Raw genomic sequence first — 14,816 nt, forward strand, 5'->3', positions numbered from 1 at the left:
TAAGAACTTTTCTGCAAGGCGAGATTTTGCATTGGAAGGACGGCGCAGTGTGCTCGGCTCCAATTCCGTCCCAAGGAAACACGCCTGAGATTAGTGAATCACCATCAGGAAATTGCTTGCATGAAGTCCTGCCCGAGAGAAGTGTAACAGAAATAAATTCCCAACTGAATCCATTACAATCACATCATTGCATTGTTCTAAAGCACACCAAGGTGGGAGAATACTCCACTCTGCTCCTAATCTGAATAACGGTAGGGTATATCAAGGCTGAGAATTTATGCTGGAAGTGGTGTACACAAATAATTCCACTCATCACCAGTCAGAAACACATGTGAACAGACTTCTCCTGCCATACCCCCATCAATTGCCTAACCTACCATAGAATAGAAATGCACAGGAGGCCATTCTTCCAAGTCTGCACTGGCTCTTTCGAAGAACAATCCGGTTGGTCCTCTGCCTGAGGTTCAAACATAGGAATTCTATGATAATTCTACAGTGCAGGAGGCCATTAGGTCCATCGAGTCTGCACTGACAACAATCCCACCCAGGCCCTATCCCTGTAACACTACATATTTACCCTGCTACTTCCTCCAACCTAAGCATCTAAGGACACTAAGGGGCAATTTAGCATGGCCTATCAAGCTAACCCACACATCTGTGGACTGTGGGAGGAAACCGGAGCACCCAGAGGAAACCCACGCAGACACGGGGAGAATGTGCAAACTCCACACAGACAGTGACCTGAACCGGGAATCGAACCCAGGTCCTTGGAGCTGAGAGGCAGCAGTGCTAACCACTGTGCCACCGTGCTGCCCAAAGACCAACATGGACAAGTTATTTGGACAAGCTACTGGCATTCAGAGAACCACAGAGCAACATGCTAATGACAGGAGGGCACAGTTTTAAAGTAATTTGCAAAAGAAGCAAAAGCAGTGAGAACTTCAAAACCTTTGAAAATGGCCACCTGTTTGTAAATGGAAAGACACATTTGGTTTATTACTCCAGCCAATAAAACCAAGTGCATCACAACATATACATTCCCCACCCCATCTTAAATAACATGACATCTGTTGGGAGAGGAATAACCACACATACAGAATTCAAAACCAAGATGATTTAGTTGGAAGCAGCGTAGAAAATAAATGCAAAGAAACAGATACAAGTTTACCGATTAACACAGTGAGAGTTTAAGTTTCAGATACACAACTTATTCAATAGAAACATAGAAAAACTTCAGCACAATACAGGCCCTTCAGCCGACAAAGTTGTGCCGAACATGTCCCTACCTTAGCGATTACTAGGCTTACCTATAACCCTCTATCTTACTATGTTCCATGTACTTATCTAAAAGTCTCTTAAAAGACCCTATCGAATCCGCCTCCACCGCCGTTGCTGGCAGCCCATTCCACGCACCCACCACCCTCCGAGTGGAAAACTTACCCCTGACATCTCCTCTGTACCTACTCCCCAGCACCTTAAACCTGTGTCCTCTTGTGGCAACCATTTCAGCCCTGACTGTCCACTCGATCAATACCTCTCAACATCTTATACACCTCTATCAGGTCACCCCCTCATCCTTCGCCTCTCCAAGGAGAAAAGGCCGAGCTCACTCAACCTATCCTCATAAGGCATGCTCCTCAACCCAGGCAACATCCTTGTAAATCTCCTCTGCACCCTTTCTATGGCTTCCACATCCTTCCTGTAATGAGGTGACCAGAACGGAGCACAGTACACCAGGTGGAGTCTGACCAGGGTCCTACATAGCTGCAACATTATCTCACGACTCCTAAACTCAATTCCTCGATTGATGAAGGCCAGTACACCATACGCCTTCTTAGCCACTCTCAGCTTGTCCAAAGCTGCTTTTATATTGTGATAGGGTTAATGGCTCCCAATTTGTTGGAAAACTCTGTACATTCACCAGACATCTCCATCGCACCCCGCCCCACCCCAAGTCAACGTTGATTTACTAATGCCCTTTAGGGAAGGAAATCTGCCATCCTTACCTGGTCTGGCTTACATGCGACTCCAAAGCCACAGCAATGTGGTTCACTCTCACCGGCCCTCTGAAATGGTCTGGCAAGTCACTCAGTTGTGTCAACCATTCAAGGCAGCAGCTCACCACCGCCTTCTCAAAGATAACTAGGGATGGGCAATAAATGCTGGCCTAGCCAGCGACGCTCATGTCCCACAAATGAGGAAAACAAAATTCAGGGAACTCCTAAAACCCTCTAACTGGTCTACAAGTTCAGCTATGGAAGACCTAGCTCCCTCAAACTTGTGCGAGCTTCACTTCCTGGTCTCAAATTTCTCGATGAAATCTTCAGTTCACTTGCCAGAGGTAGATAATTAGTTTGATTTGCAAAACTCTGAGCACAAACGCAAATGGCCCCACCAAAGTTCGAATTGCCACTCCCATTGCTGATCACTTGCATTTTTGGCATTGTTATTGAGGATTGCACAGATCATCAGTACATTGCTGCTTTTATATTGTGATAGGGTTAATGGTTCCCAATTTGCTGTAAAACTCTGTACATTCTCCAGGCATTTCCCCCCTCCCCAACCCCAAGTCAATTTTGGAAAATCTCAGCATGTCTGACAGCATCTGAAGAGAATAGAGCCAACGATGATTCACTCATGCCCTTTTGGGAAGGAAATCTGCCATCCTTACCTGGTCTGGCTTACATGTGACTCCAAAGCCAAGCAACGTGGTTGACTCTCACTTGCCCTCTGAAATGGTCTGGCAAGCCACTCAGTTGTATCAATCGTTCAAGAGTATTGAGCACCTTTATGTCAAAGTTGTAATTGTAGATAGAGCACGGTGGCGCAGTGGTTAGCACTGCTGCCTCACAGCGCCAGGGACCCGGGTTCGATTCTTGGCTTGGGTCAATGCCCATGCAGAGTCTGCACATTCTCCCCGTGTCTGTGTGGGTTTCCTCCGGGTGTTCCAGTTTCGTCCGAAAGATGCGCTGGTTAGGTGTATTGGCTATGCTAAATTCTCCCTCAGTGTACCCGAACAGGCGCCGGAGTGTGGCGACTTGGGGGTTTTCACAGTAACTTCACTGCAGTGTTAACGTAAGCCTACTTGTGACACAAATAAATAAACTGTGGGGGAATTGGGTGCTGGGGATGGGTCGCACGAAGACCACCAGGGTTTCTGGATGATGAGTTTGGGACTGAAAGCTAGCTCAAGTTCTGTAATATTATCCTCGGACTGCGCTGTACCCCAATTTCCAAAAAGGTCACTGGCGCAGTATCACAAAGCACACAGAGGGATACCATTTGGCCTGTTGTCCACCTGTTTTAGTTGTTTCAATTGCTTGTGGCCCAGCACAATCGCACCCCCCTCCCCCCGGCAATGTTCTCCATTCTGAGCATCGATCCCATTCCCTTCTGTAAATTTACCCTTTGAATCCGCTTCATCAACCCTTGCGGGTAGCGCATCCCAGACTGTTGACTCTTTTAAGAAAACACAGAAATTGTATATTAAAAAAAAAAGGATTTATTGAAACTGCCGAATGACAAAAAACAGACACAAAACTAAAGGTTTGGCTTTGCTGAGAAAAAACTGCAGTGATCTTTTGTACAGATGAAATATTGACTAGGAATACAGTCACCCCAGATATGAAAGTAAAACTCTGTACACTCACTGGGCATATATTTTTTTTTCCCACCCCCAAGTCAATTTTACTGACTTCACCAAGATAAGAAAATACAATTCTGCATTAGTATGTTGCCCTCGAATGTTTAAAACATGCCCATTCAACACTACATGCTATATTTATTTTTCTGCATAATGAGGCTTGTAAAAAAATTCAAAAGTGTACAGCAGAAGGAGGAAATAAATGCAGGTATTTCTTCTCCTTGTATGGTATTCCGATTATATCTTACAGACCAAAAGGTAGTACACGGGTGCTGGGAAACAAGAGTTGAAACTTAATAGTTCTTTTTATTACAACTACCAATCATCGATTAGGACTATTATTCAAATGGGTGCCACTTTCAGAAGTCAAGGGTATGAACTGGGCCAGGGGGGGGAGTGAGTTTTGGTCACTATTTACAGAAAACGTTACTCACACCTACAAAAGATTTTTTTTGGAGGGAGGGGTTTGGGGAAAAGGGGAATAATAAAAAAAAACAGCTTCACTTTCCAAAACTGGCAGCCATTTTCTGCACAATACAAGCACACCCTCGCGTGTGTGTGTTTTCTTTAGAATATGCTATTTAGTACATGTTGCTGTGGAAATGATCTGGTCTGTGATTTGTAATGGTTGCCCCCCTACCCGTCCACCTACCATTTAAAAATAGATGATCTTACTCCGTTGCGGGCCTGACCCACCCACTTTATAACTCACCCTAATCCACAACAACAGCCCCAAAAAAAACAAACAACCCCCAACAAAACTGAACATCCCATAGCAGCAGTAATGGGAGGTTCCTACCGATTCATCATTCCCACAGCAACATTGGGCCGGGGAGGGAGAGAAAACAGGTAAAAACAAACACAGTAGGTTAACATCTCAAATTTATTTAATCATCTTCCTCGCCTTCATCTTCAGCATCCCGTTTCCTCTTCTGTCCTTTCACCACTATTTTGAAAGGGTGTGGGGGGTAAAAAGAGAGGGGGAGAGAAAAGGGGGAGGGGGGGGGGGAAAGAGGGAGAGGGAGAAGAAAGGGGGGGGTGGGGGGAAAGAAAGAAAAAAAAAAAGATATTATGTCAGGGTCAAGAACAACTTTTACTGGACATTCCGGTCCAACCCATCTCTAGGTGACAACTAATTCTGCTCCCTCCACTCATCCCAAACTCACATCTTCGGACATTATGTGGAAATAAACAGTAATAAATGGGAACTTTGGGTGCATTTCTTTCCCCATCTGTAACTCAGAAGCACTGTGACCAAACAAATTACATTCCTGACCATCTCAAATGGACTGGAGTAACAGGTACTCAGTCAGAGGTTAAACACGTGACCTTTTGATAAGTACGGTCGTGACAGAAGTCATCAAAGGAATTGTACATTTGTATTAAAAAAAGGATTTACTGAAACTGTCGACTAACCAAAAAAAAAATAGACAAAACTAAAGGTTTGGGTTTGCCGAGGGAAGAAACTGGGGTGATCTTTTGTACCGATGAAACATCGGCCAAGAACAGTCACCCCGGATACGAAAGCAAAACTGTCTATTCACCAGGCATTTTCCACCCAATGCCCAAGTCAATTTTGGGAAAGTCAGCAGATCTGGCAGCACCTGTGGAGAGAGAATAGAGATGGAGGGTCATCCAGACTCAAAACGTTGGCTCTACTCCATCTGACGAAAGAGCAGCGCTCCGAAAGCTAATGGCATTTGCTACCAAATAAACCTGTTGGACTTCAACCTGTTGTTAAAACTCTTACTCTATTCTCTCCCCACAGACGCAGTCCGACCTGCTGAGATTTTCTAGCATTTTGCTTTTACCCAAGTCAATTTTATGGACTTTGCCAAGGAAAGAGAATTCTGCATTAGGATCATGCCCTCAACTGTTTGAAAACATGCCCATTCAACACTACGCGGTATATTTATTCTTCTGCATAATGAGATTATGAGGGCAAAGCATAGAAGCAGGAGGAGGAGGAAATACATGTCTGCATCTCTCCTCCTCGATGGTATCAGATATCTTACAGACTAGAAAGGACATGGGCGCCAGGAGAGAGTTGAAATCCAATATTTGTATTACAGCTATGTATCACACTACCATAGTTTTAGTGCTGATCCAACTGATCATTTAGCTATTACAGATCAGACTGCAAAGATTTCTATTCCACAAGTCAACTGATTTCTAAAAAATCTCTCCCACATCACATCTTGGCCATTATTTTCTCTGTCCAGCTCGGATTCAAGACACCTCATAGAGTTACAAGTTCTTGATCAAGAATCTCTCGATATTTGAAACTTTTCACTGGTTATTTGTTTCCAATCCTGCCACCATCATCGCTGACACCTCAGCAGCAATATAATCCCTACCAGCGCCCAACTGCACGGCCCAAATATTCCCCAATATTTCAGAACAAAACAAGAGCACCAGTCTTGACAAGAAGGTGCTCACCCAAAGAAACCAACTTGCCGTTTCTGAAGTGAATCACTGTACATTACCAGCATTTTGATTCTATTAAAATCCATACAATCCCTACAGCACAGGAGGCCATTCAGCCCATCGAGTCTGCACCGACTCTCCGAAAAAACATCTTAGACAGAGGTGGTATTATTGCTAGACTATTAACCCAAAAACTCAGCTAATGTTCTGGGGACCAGGGTTTGAATCCCACCAGGTGAGTTCAATACAAAAATCTGGAATTTAAGAGTCTACTGATGACCATGAAACCATTGTCGATTGTCAGAAAAAATCCATCTGGTTCACTAACGTTATTTAGGGACGGAAATCTGCCGTCCTTACCTGACCTGGCCTACATGTGATTCCAGAACCACAGCAATGTGGTTGACTCTCAACTGCCCTCGGGCAACTAGGGGGATGGGCAATAAATGCTGGCCAGCCAGCGACGCCCATGTTGCACGAATGAATATTTTTTTTAAAAGGCCATTCAGTTCTTTGAACCCACCCTGCGATTCACATTTGATCTGCATCGCAACACTATCGACCCAACTTGGTTCCATAACCTTAACAAGCATGCCCAACAAGAACAAAAATAAAACCCCATTTACTTAACTTCAAATGATTCCAAATCTTTAACAGCTCTTTGGAAGAGAGAGTTCCAAACTACCATTACCCTTGGTGAAGAAATGATTCCAGCTATTCCTGAATGGCTTAACGATTTTAGGGGTTTGATGCTTTATTCTAAACACGCCCCCCCCCCCCACCCTCTGCAGGATAGAGACAGAAATTATTCCCATCAACTTCTTTGATCATCTTCATAGAATCTTACAGTGCAGAAGGCACCATTCGACCCATCGAGTCTGTACCGACCACAGTCCCACCCAGGCCCTATCCCCATAACCCCATGCATTTACCCTGCTAATCCCCCTGACACCAAGGGGCAATTTAGCATGGCCAATCCACCTAACTCGCACATCTTTGGACTGTGGGAGGAAACCCACGCAGACGCGGCGAGAATGCGCAAACTCCACACAGATAGTGACCCAATTCGGGAATCGAACCCGGGTCCCTGGCGCTGAAAGGCAGCGGTGCTAACCACTGTGCCACCGAGCCACCCATCAATTGGATCATCACTACATCTTCTATGTTCAAGGGAGTCCAAACCTACGACACCAAACAGGACTTCAGGCAGCATGTTCTTGTGATTGAGAGAACAACATTTCTTCCCAATGTTGACTGCCCTGCTCTGCATACCCTGCTTTTATTTACTTCCAGCATTTTCTCCATTTTAATTAAACCGAAGTTAGATCTCCTGACTGATTTTGTTTTAAACTATTAAAGGACAAGCACGAGGAGGCGGCAGCCCCTGACCGAGCTACTCACCGAACTGAGGAAAAGAGGATCACGCATCCCTCTCACTTGGGGAGGTGATGGCCTTGTGGTATTATCGGTGGACTATTAATCCAGAAACTCAGCTAACGTTCTGGGGATCTAATCTGATTTATTATTGTCACATGTATTGGTATACAGTGAAAGGTATTGCTTCTTGCGCACTATACAGACAAAGCATACCATTTATAGAGAAGGAAACGAGAGAGTGTGGAATGTAGTGTTACAGTCATAGCTAGGGTGTAGAGAAAGATCAACTTAATGCAAGGTAGGTCCATTCAAAAGTCTGGCAACAGCTGGGAAGAAGCTGTTCTCGAGTCGGTTTGTACGTGTCCTCAGATTTTTGCATCTTTTTCCTGACGGAAGAAAGTGGAAGAATGTCTGGGGTGCGTGGGGTCCTGAATTATGCTTTCCCGAGGCAACGGGAAGTGCAGACAGAGTCAATGGATGGGAGGCTGGTTTGCATGAAACCACTGTCGTCGAAAAAACCCATCTGGTTCACTAATGTCCTTTCAGGAAGGAAATCTGCCGTCCTTACCTGGTCTGGCCTACATGTGACTCCAGAGCCACAGCAATGTGGTTGACTCTCAATTGCCCTCAAGGGCAATTAGGGATGGGCAATAAATGCTGGCCAGCCAGCGATGCCCACAAATTAATAAGAGACGGTGACCCCATTCACAAGACAGAGGGAGAGAGAGAGAGAGAGCACCACGTTTAGCCAATATTGAGGTCAATGAATCCAGGGCATTAAGATGTGTCCCAGAGGAAGAATTATGGTGAAAGAAATAATCTACCCAAGGTTTGAGGATCTCAGGGTGAAACCATAAAACATGATCCAGTTTTGAAGCCAGATTTCATATAACAGACTTCACAGCTAGCTCAATTATACCCCTCAAAATCCCTCCATAAATGAGGCAATAGTGATTTCAACAATCTACTTTGGAAACGCAAGGTAGGATTGCTAATCTTGTTTATTTGGTCAATGCATTAAAAATCTAAATATCCAGTAATAGAATACACTGACCAATCTCAAAGCCTCATCGGCCAGACAACACCCAATCAATCAAAAGCAGCACAGTCCAGGAGCCCCGATACTCACCTGATTGTTCATCCTCTTCCTCCTCTTCATCTAGCTCGCCATCATTGAACTCCTCTTCCTCATCTTCCTGTAAACACCAAGACAGCCCTCCATTACCAAGGAGCAACATCATACAATAAACACACCGTTTGCCTTGACCTGAAATCGGCACCAGCCTCAAGTCTTTGTGATCAAGTCCCATTGCTGGGCTTCACGGCATTTACATAGCGCCCGCACTTAGCACAGCAAAACATACCAAGGCACTTCACAGGAGCATTCTCAAATGAAATACAAGAGAGTCGCAGAACATGGTATTCAAACAAGATGATTAAAAACATAGGTTATGGGAGCACCTTCGCAATCTGGATGGGTACATGAGTAGGGAGGGAATAGAGGGATACGGACTGAGTAAGGGCAGAAGGTTTTTTTTAAAAGTTTAGTTAGGGTATCATGATCGGCACGGGTTTGGAGGGTGTGCTGCACTTTCTTTTTGTTCTTCTTTAAAGACAGAAGCAAGAGATAGAGATGTTTAGGGAGGGAGTTCCAGAGTTTAGGGCCTTGGCATCTGAAGGCATGGCCACCACGACCGAGACTGAAGGTATGTTGCATTTCCTAGGGTGCCATCCCTTTGGACGAGATTTAACTGAAACACACAGCCCCATAAGCCGGCAGTTTAGGTGGGTACAAAAGGATCCTAGCGCAAGAATCATAGAATCCTACAGTGCAGAAAGAGGCCATTCGGCCCATCGAGTCTGTACCAACCACAATCCCACCCAGGCCCTATCCACATATCCACCCTCTAACCTATGCATCTCGGGACACTAAAGGGGCAATTCAGAATGGCCAATCAACCTAGCCCGCACATCTTTGGACTGTGGGAGGAAACCGGAGCACCCGGAGGAAACCCACGCAGACACAGGGATTCGAACCCAGGGACCTGGAGCTGTGAAGCAGCAGTGCTAACCACTGTGCTACCGTGCCGCAAGCACTAACTTCTCCCAGAGTGAAGCCTTGCTGAGTACAAAATGGCTACCATTTGTCCCAGAGGAGCGAGTGTTTCTGATGGCAATTCAATATCCAAAACTTTCAAATTCATAGAATCCCTACAGTGCAGAAGGAGGCCATTCAAGTCTGCACCGACCACAATCACATCCAGGCCCTATCCTCATAACCCATATATTTACCCTAGCTAGTTCCCCTGACACGAAGGGGCAATTTAGCATGGCCAATCCACCAAACCTGCACATCTTTGGACTGTGGGAGGAAACCGGAGCACTCGGAGGAAACCCACGCAGACACGGGGAGAGAATGTGCAAATTCCACACAGTGACCCAAGCCGGGAACTGAACCTGGGTCCCTGGCGCTGTGAGGCAGCAGTGTTAACCACTGTGCCACCATACTCCAGAGACTTGAGGGGACGCCACAAATGCAGATTTTTTTTTGCCCAGGGGGCTAATTTATTGAACCATTGTTCCTTCATCTCAACGTTCAAACCAAACAAGAGTCGTATTTACCCACTACAGGGAACACTTTCCACCCCCTCGAGATTCCAGTCTATTTCCAACAAGGCTGGAACCACTTGGTCCCTTACAGCGGCAGCACAGTAAACAAACAGCTTATGGAATGCTAAAGTCTTTACCAACCAGTAAGCTCTCGCTACACACAATTTTACAACCAGTGCAAACGCAACACAAAGCCAACCTGGATTCAACCCACTCCGGAGGAGAATTTCTCATTTTTCCTCCAACTGGTTCCAAGAAATCCAATGCTGTAATCTGCTGGAAACTCTACAATCTTAACCCCTGCTGTTTTAATCAAATGAACGTGCTCTCCCAGTCATAATAGTCATGCTCCTCCGAATCTGGCCTCGCTGCACATTCCACTATTTTAACATCCTCATTAATGGCAACCGTGTCTTCAACCGTCCAAGCTCTAGAACTCCTCGACTGAACCTCTATGTCTTGTTCGCTCCTCTGCAAGACGCTTCTACCTCTTTCACCAAGCTCTTGGTCAACTGCCCTAGTATTGCTTTGACAAAGGGTCACCTGGACTCAAAACATCAGCTCTTTTCTCTTCTTACAGATGCTGCCAGGCCCACTGAGATTCCCCAGCGTTTTCTCTTTTGCCCTAGTATTGTCTTGTATGGCTCGCTTTCAAATTCTGTTTGATTATGCTTGTGAACATATGTTAAAAAGGTGCTACGTAAATGCCAAGTTGTTCTCAAGTTAATTCTACATGGGATACTCAGAACCAGTGGGCAGAAGCCTGTTCCCTATTCACACGGGTTGCAGACTGGTCCCAAGGGTGAAAGACCAGCATCTAGTGAACTAACCCTAACACCCGCTCCCACCACGATGCTCTATTTAAATGTACAACCAAAAATACTAAACCATATAGAATCAGAGTGCAGAAAAGGCCCTTCAGCATCTCTGCAATCATCGAATATCTACAGTGCAGAAGGAGACCATTCGGCCCATTGCAATATGCACCAACTCTCTGACACAGCATCTTACCTGGGCCCTATCCCCATAACCCCATGCATTTACTCTGCTAATCCCCCTAAAACACATATCCTGTGACACTAATTTAGCATGGCCAATCAGCCTAACCTGTACATATTTGGACTGGTTATTCAGATTGTCAGGATATTTAGAGATGATTCCTTGTTGGCAGTCTGATAAAGACACACCCATTTAAACTACACTTCGAGCATCCTTTTGGTGCGGTTACGATCACAGGATGACTGAGTGAGACTAAATTATTTGGAGATTCTCCCAGACTTTCAGAAGGGGGGGGGATTCAGCAACTAAGTATATTTAGGTAGCAGCTGGGACCGAGTGAATCTCTCGCGAGTTACTTCAGAAGATCAGGGAAAAGTAGCGAGGTGTGTGATTGTGTGTGTGCATATAAACAGAGAGAAAAGAGAAGGGGAAGGGAATGTTGAGAAAGGACAACTTATGGGGTTTGTGTTTGTTGGGGCGGCGGGAGAGAGAAGCCGATGATGAGAGGAGTTTGAGAGCAAGTTAGTGTGACAGCTGAAGGGAAGTGCCGATGGAGTGGTGAGAACACAATGATTAAAGCTTCCTGGCTTGGTGTACACACTATTTAAAATGAAACTCTGAGAATGAATTGTACAATTCAGAACATTAAGAGCAGAATGTCACTTATCAAGGCAGCATTGCAGCTTTTCCAGTGGTCCAGATTTTTGGCTTGTGACATGTGACAATGTCAAAAAGGTGCTGTTACTTTGAGTTTATTTTACACTCACGAGATGCTGAGAACCAGTGGACAGAAGCCCGTTTCCGACCAGCTGCTCGGTATTCATAGAATCCCTACAGTGCAGGAGGCCGCCATTCGGCCCATCGAGTCTGTACTGACCACAATCCCACCCAGGCTCTATTCCCTTAACCCCATACATTTACCCTGCTAATCCCCCTGACACTAGGGTCAATTGAGCATGGACAATCAACCTAGCCCGCACGTCTTTGGAGTGTGGGAGGAAACCGGAGCACCCGGAGGAAACCCACGCAGACACGGGGAGAATGTGCAAACTCCACACAGACAGTGACTTGACGACAGAATTAAACCTGGGTCCCTGGCACTGTGAGGCAGCAGTGCAAACCACTGTGCCACCCAACGCAGCAGGATGACCCAGGTAGACCCACCTAATTGTTCAATGTCTGCAGATGGAAAAGAGAACTTGCATTTGCGCAAGTTACACAATCCCCTAAGCACATCACATCTATGATGCTTAGTCATTGTTAGTGAATAGGCAGCCAATTTGCATACAGCAAGCTCTCACAAACAGCAACGAGATTATAACTAGTCTTGAAAATCAAGGGATAGCTATTGGGATGAACATCCCTGCTCTTTGGGACAGTGCCGTGGAATCTTTTAACATTCACCTAAGGGGCATATGGGGTTTCTGTTTAAAGTTTCATCGGACAATGCAGCACTCCCTCAGCACCACACTGAAAACTGACAATGGCAGGGACACTGCTGAACCCACTGGGGAGAAGGCCCTGCCTCAATTATGGAGGATGATGAGATGCCATGCTTTCATAGAATCCCTACAGTGCCAGAGGAGGCCATTTGGCCCATCGAGTCTGTACCGACTCTCTGACAGAGTATCTTTACCCAAGCTCTCACCTCCGCCCTATCCCCATAACCCTACACATGGAGCACGGCTAATCCACCTAACCTACACATCTTGGAACACCAAGGGACAATTTAGCATGGCCAACCCACCTAACCTGCACATCTTTGGAATGTGTGAGGAAACCGGAGCACTCGGAGGAAACCCACGCAGACAGGAGGAGAACGTACTAACTCCACACAGACAGACAGTGATCCAAGGCCGGAATCGAACCCAGGTCCCTGGCGCTGTGAGGCAGCCGTGCTAACCGCTGTGCCACCGTGCCACCCACTATGGCTGGCCAGGAGCCAATTCGATCCAATTAAATTTGCCAAAACTGCAGCTCAACAGGAAAATTAAGATAACCTATTTTCAAACTGAAGGAGGAAGGCAATGTATTTATATAGCACCTTATCACAATGTCCCAAAGGACTTCAGCACCACCAATGGGATACTGTTTCAAATGGCAGTCACTGATGTGCTGCGCTTTGTAGGGGCTTTACTGCACTGAATCATTACCTCGTCCTCTACGCTTAGAGCTTCTTCCTCCTCTTCCCCATCTTCCTCCTCTTCATCCTCATCCTCCTCCTCCTCCTCCCCTTCTTCATCTTCATCCTCTTCACACTGAACTGCATCATATTCCTCCTCTTCGTCAACTTCTGTACATTTCAAACAAGAAACTAATTAAAATCAATGCAAAACATGAAAGGAAGCCAATGATTTCCAAATCGTACATTAAATCCACAATGGGGGTTTATAACAATGCCACCCAAATCTCTTCAGAATGTGGGCAACTTAAAATGCACGTACATGGTCTAATCTGTCACTAATGCGATGTTGAGAGAATTGGGGATTGTGTGGTGTATTCTTAAAAACTGGGTCAAACAGCTGCTTCCCCGCACTCTATGTCAGAATGAATTATTGATAATGATCTAACAAGTGGCTAAACAAGTCCACACAGGAGGCAGATTTTAAACACAACCTGCCCACAAACACATCACTCGGAACAGGCGACAATACGATTTCTCAGTCTCCTTCCCTACGCGATGTAAACCTCATTTAAGGAAGATGGAAGAAGAAAACAGAACACAACACAACTGGAAGACATCCAATTTGACACCACCCACACGTCAGATACAGCTATAAACATCCCACCAACTAAGTTTCAGTTACACAGCCACTGAAACAAATATTCAAGGGCTGTGTTTGTTCAAGAATACAGTTGTAGATTATTTCCCTCAAGTGGGCGGTATGGTGGCACGGTGGTTCGCACTGCTGCCTCACAGCTCCAGGGACCTGGGTTCAATTCCCAGCTCGGGTCACTGTCTGTGTGGAGTTTGCACGTTCTCCCCGTGTCTGCGTGGGTTTCCTCCGGGTGCTCCGGTTACCTCCCACACTCCAAAGATGCGCGGCCAAAAGAGAAATTGCTGGAAAATCTCAGCAGGTCTGGCAGCATCAGTGAGGAGAGAAAAGAGCTGACGTTTCGAAGCCAGATGACCCCAAGGGTCAAACGCCAGCTCTTTTCTCTCCTCACTGATACTGCCAGACCTGCTGAGATTTTCCAGCATTTTCTCCTTTGGTTTCAGATTCCAGCGTCCGCAGTAATTTGCTTTTATAAAGAAGTGTGCGTTAGGTTGATTGGCTCTGCTAAATTGCCCTAGTGTTCCGGTATGTATAGGTTAGAGGGATTAGCGGGGTAAATGTGTGGGGTTGTGGGGATAGGGCCCGGGGTGGGATTGTTGTTGGTGCAGACTCGATGGGCCGAATTGCCTCCTCCTACACTGTAGGGATTCTATAGTTTCTATGACATTAGTTGCCACAACCAGCGTAAAATGGTATTGACTGGAGATAGTGGAGTTTATACAAATACACATCAGGTCCAAGGTTGCTGCTCTTGCACAACTCAACACCAAGTCAGCCCCATTTACAAATCAGCAACTCATCGAGCCTCCTGACAGCACCTCCAAAACCTGTGACCTCTACCGCCTAAAAGAACAAGGGCAGCAGATGGGAGGGAACACAAGCTTCTGCAAATGCCCCTCGAGATCACACATCATCCTGACTTGGAACTCTAATCACTGTTTCTTCACTGTCCCTGGGTTCAAATTCTGGAACTGTCCCAACAG

At 45.8% G+C, this 14,816-nt stretch overlaps 1 protein-coding gene across 2 annotated transcripts in view; it reads right to left on the reverse strand.

The window, feature by feature from the left end:
- Positions 1-3,486: 3,486 nt before the first annotated feature.
- anp32a (acidic (leucine-rich) nuclear phosphoprotein 32 family, member A) overlaps positions 3,487-14,816 on the reverse strand; it is a 49,411-nt gene continuing 38,081 nt past the window's right edge. Inside the window, exons 5-7 of one of the 2 annotated variants that reach the window (XM_078241252.1) lie at positions 13,210-13,349; positions 8,577-8,643; positions 3,487-4,589 (exon numbers count right to left, since the gene is read on the reverse strand). In XM_078241252.1, the coding sequence (XP_078097378.1) occupies positions 4,531-4,589; positions 8,577-8,643; positions 13,210-13,349 (266 nt within the window). In that variant the 3' untranslated portion in view covers positions 3,487-4,530. The remainder of the gene's footprint in view (positions 4,590-8,576; positions 8,644-13,209; positions 13,350-14,816) is intronic. The other variant, XR_013500759.1, reaches the window with a different exon arrangement.

This window comes from Mustelus asterias, chromosome 24 (genome assembly GCF_964213995.1).
Source record: "Mustelus asterias chromosome 24, sMusAst1.hap1.1, whole genome shotgun sequence".
NCBI classification, from domain to species: Eukaryota; Metazoa; Chordata; class Chondrichthyes; order Carcharhiniformes; family Triakidae; genus Mustelus; species Mustelus asterias.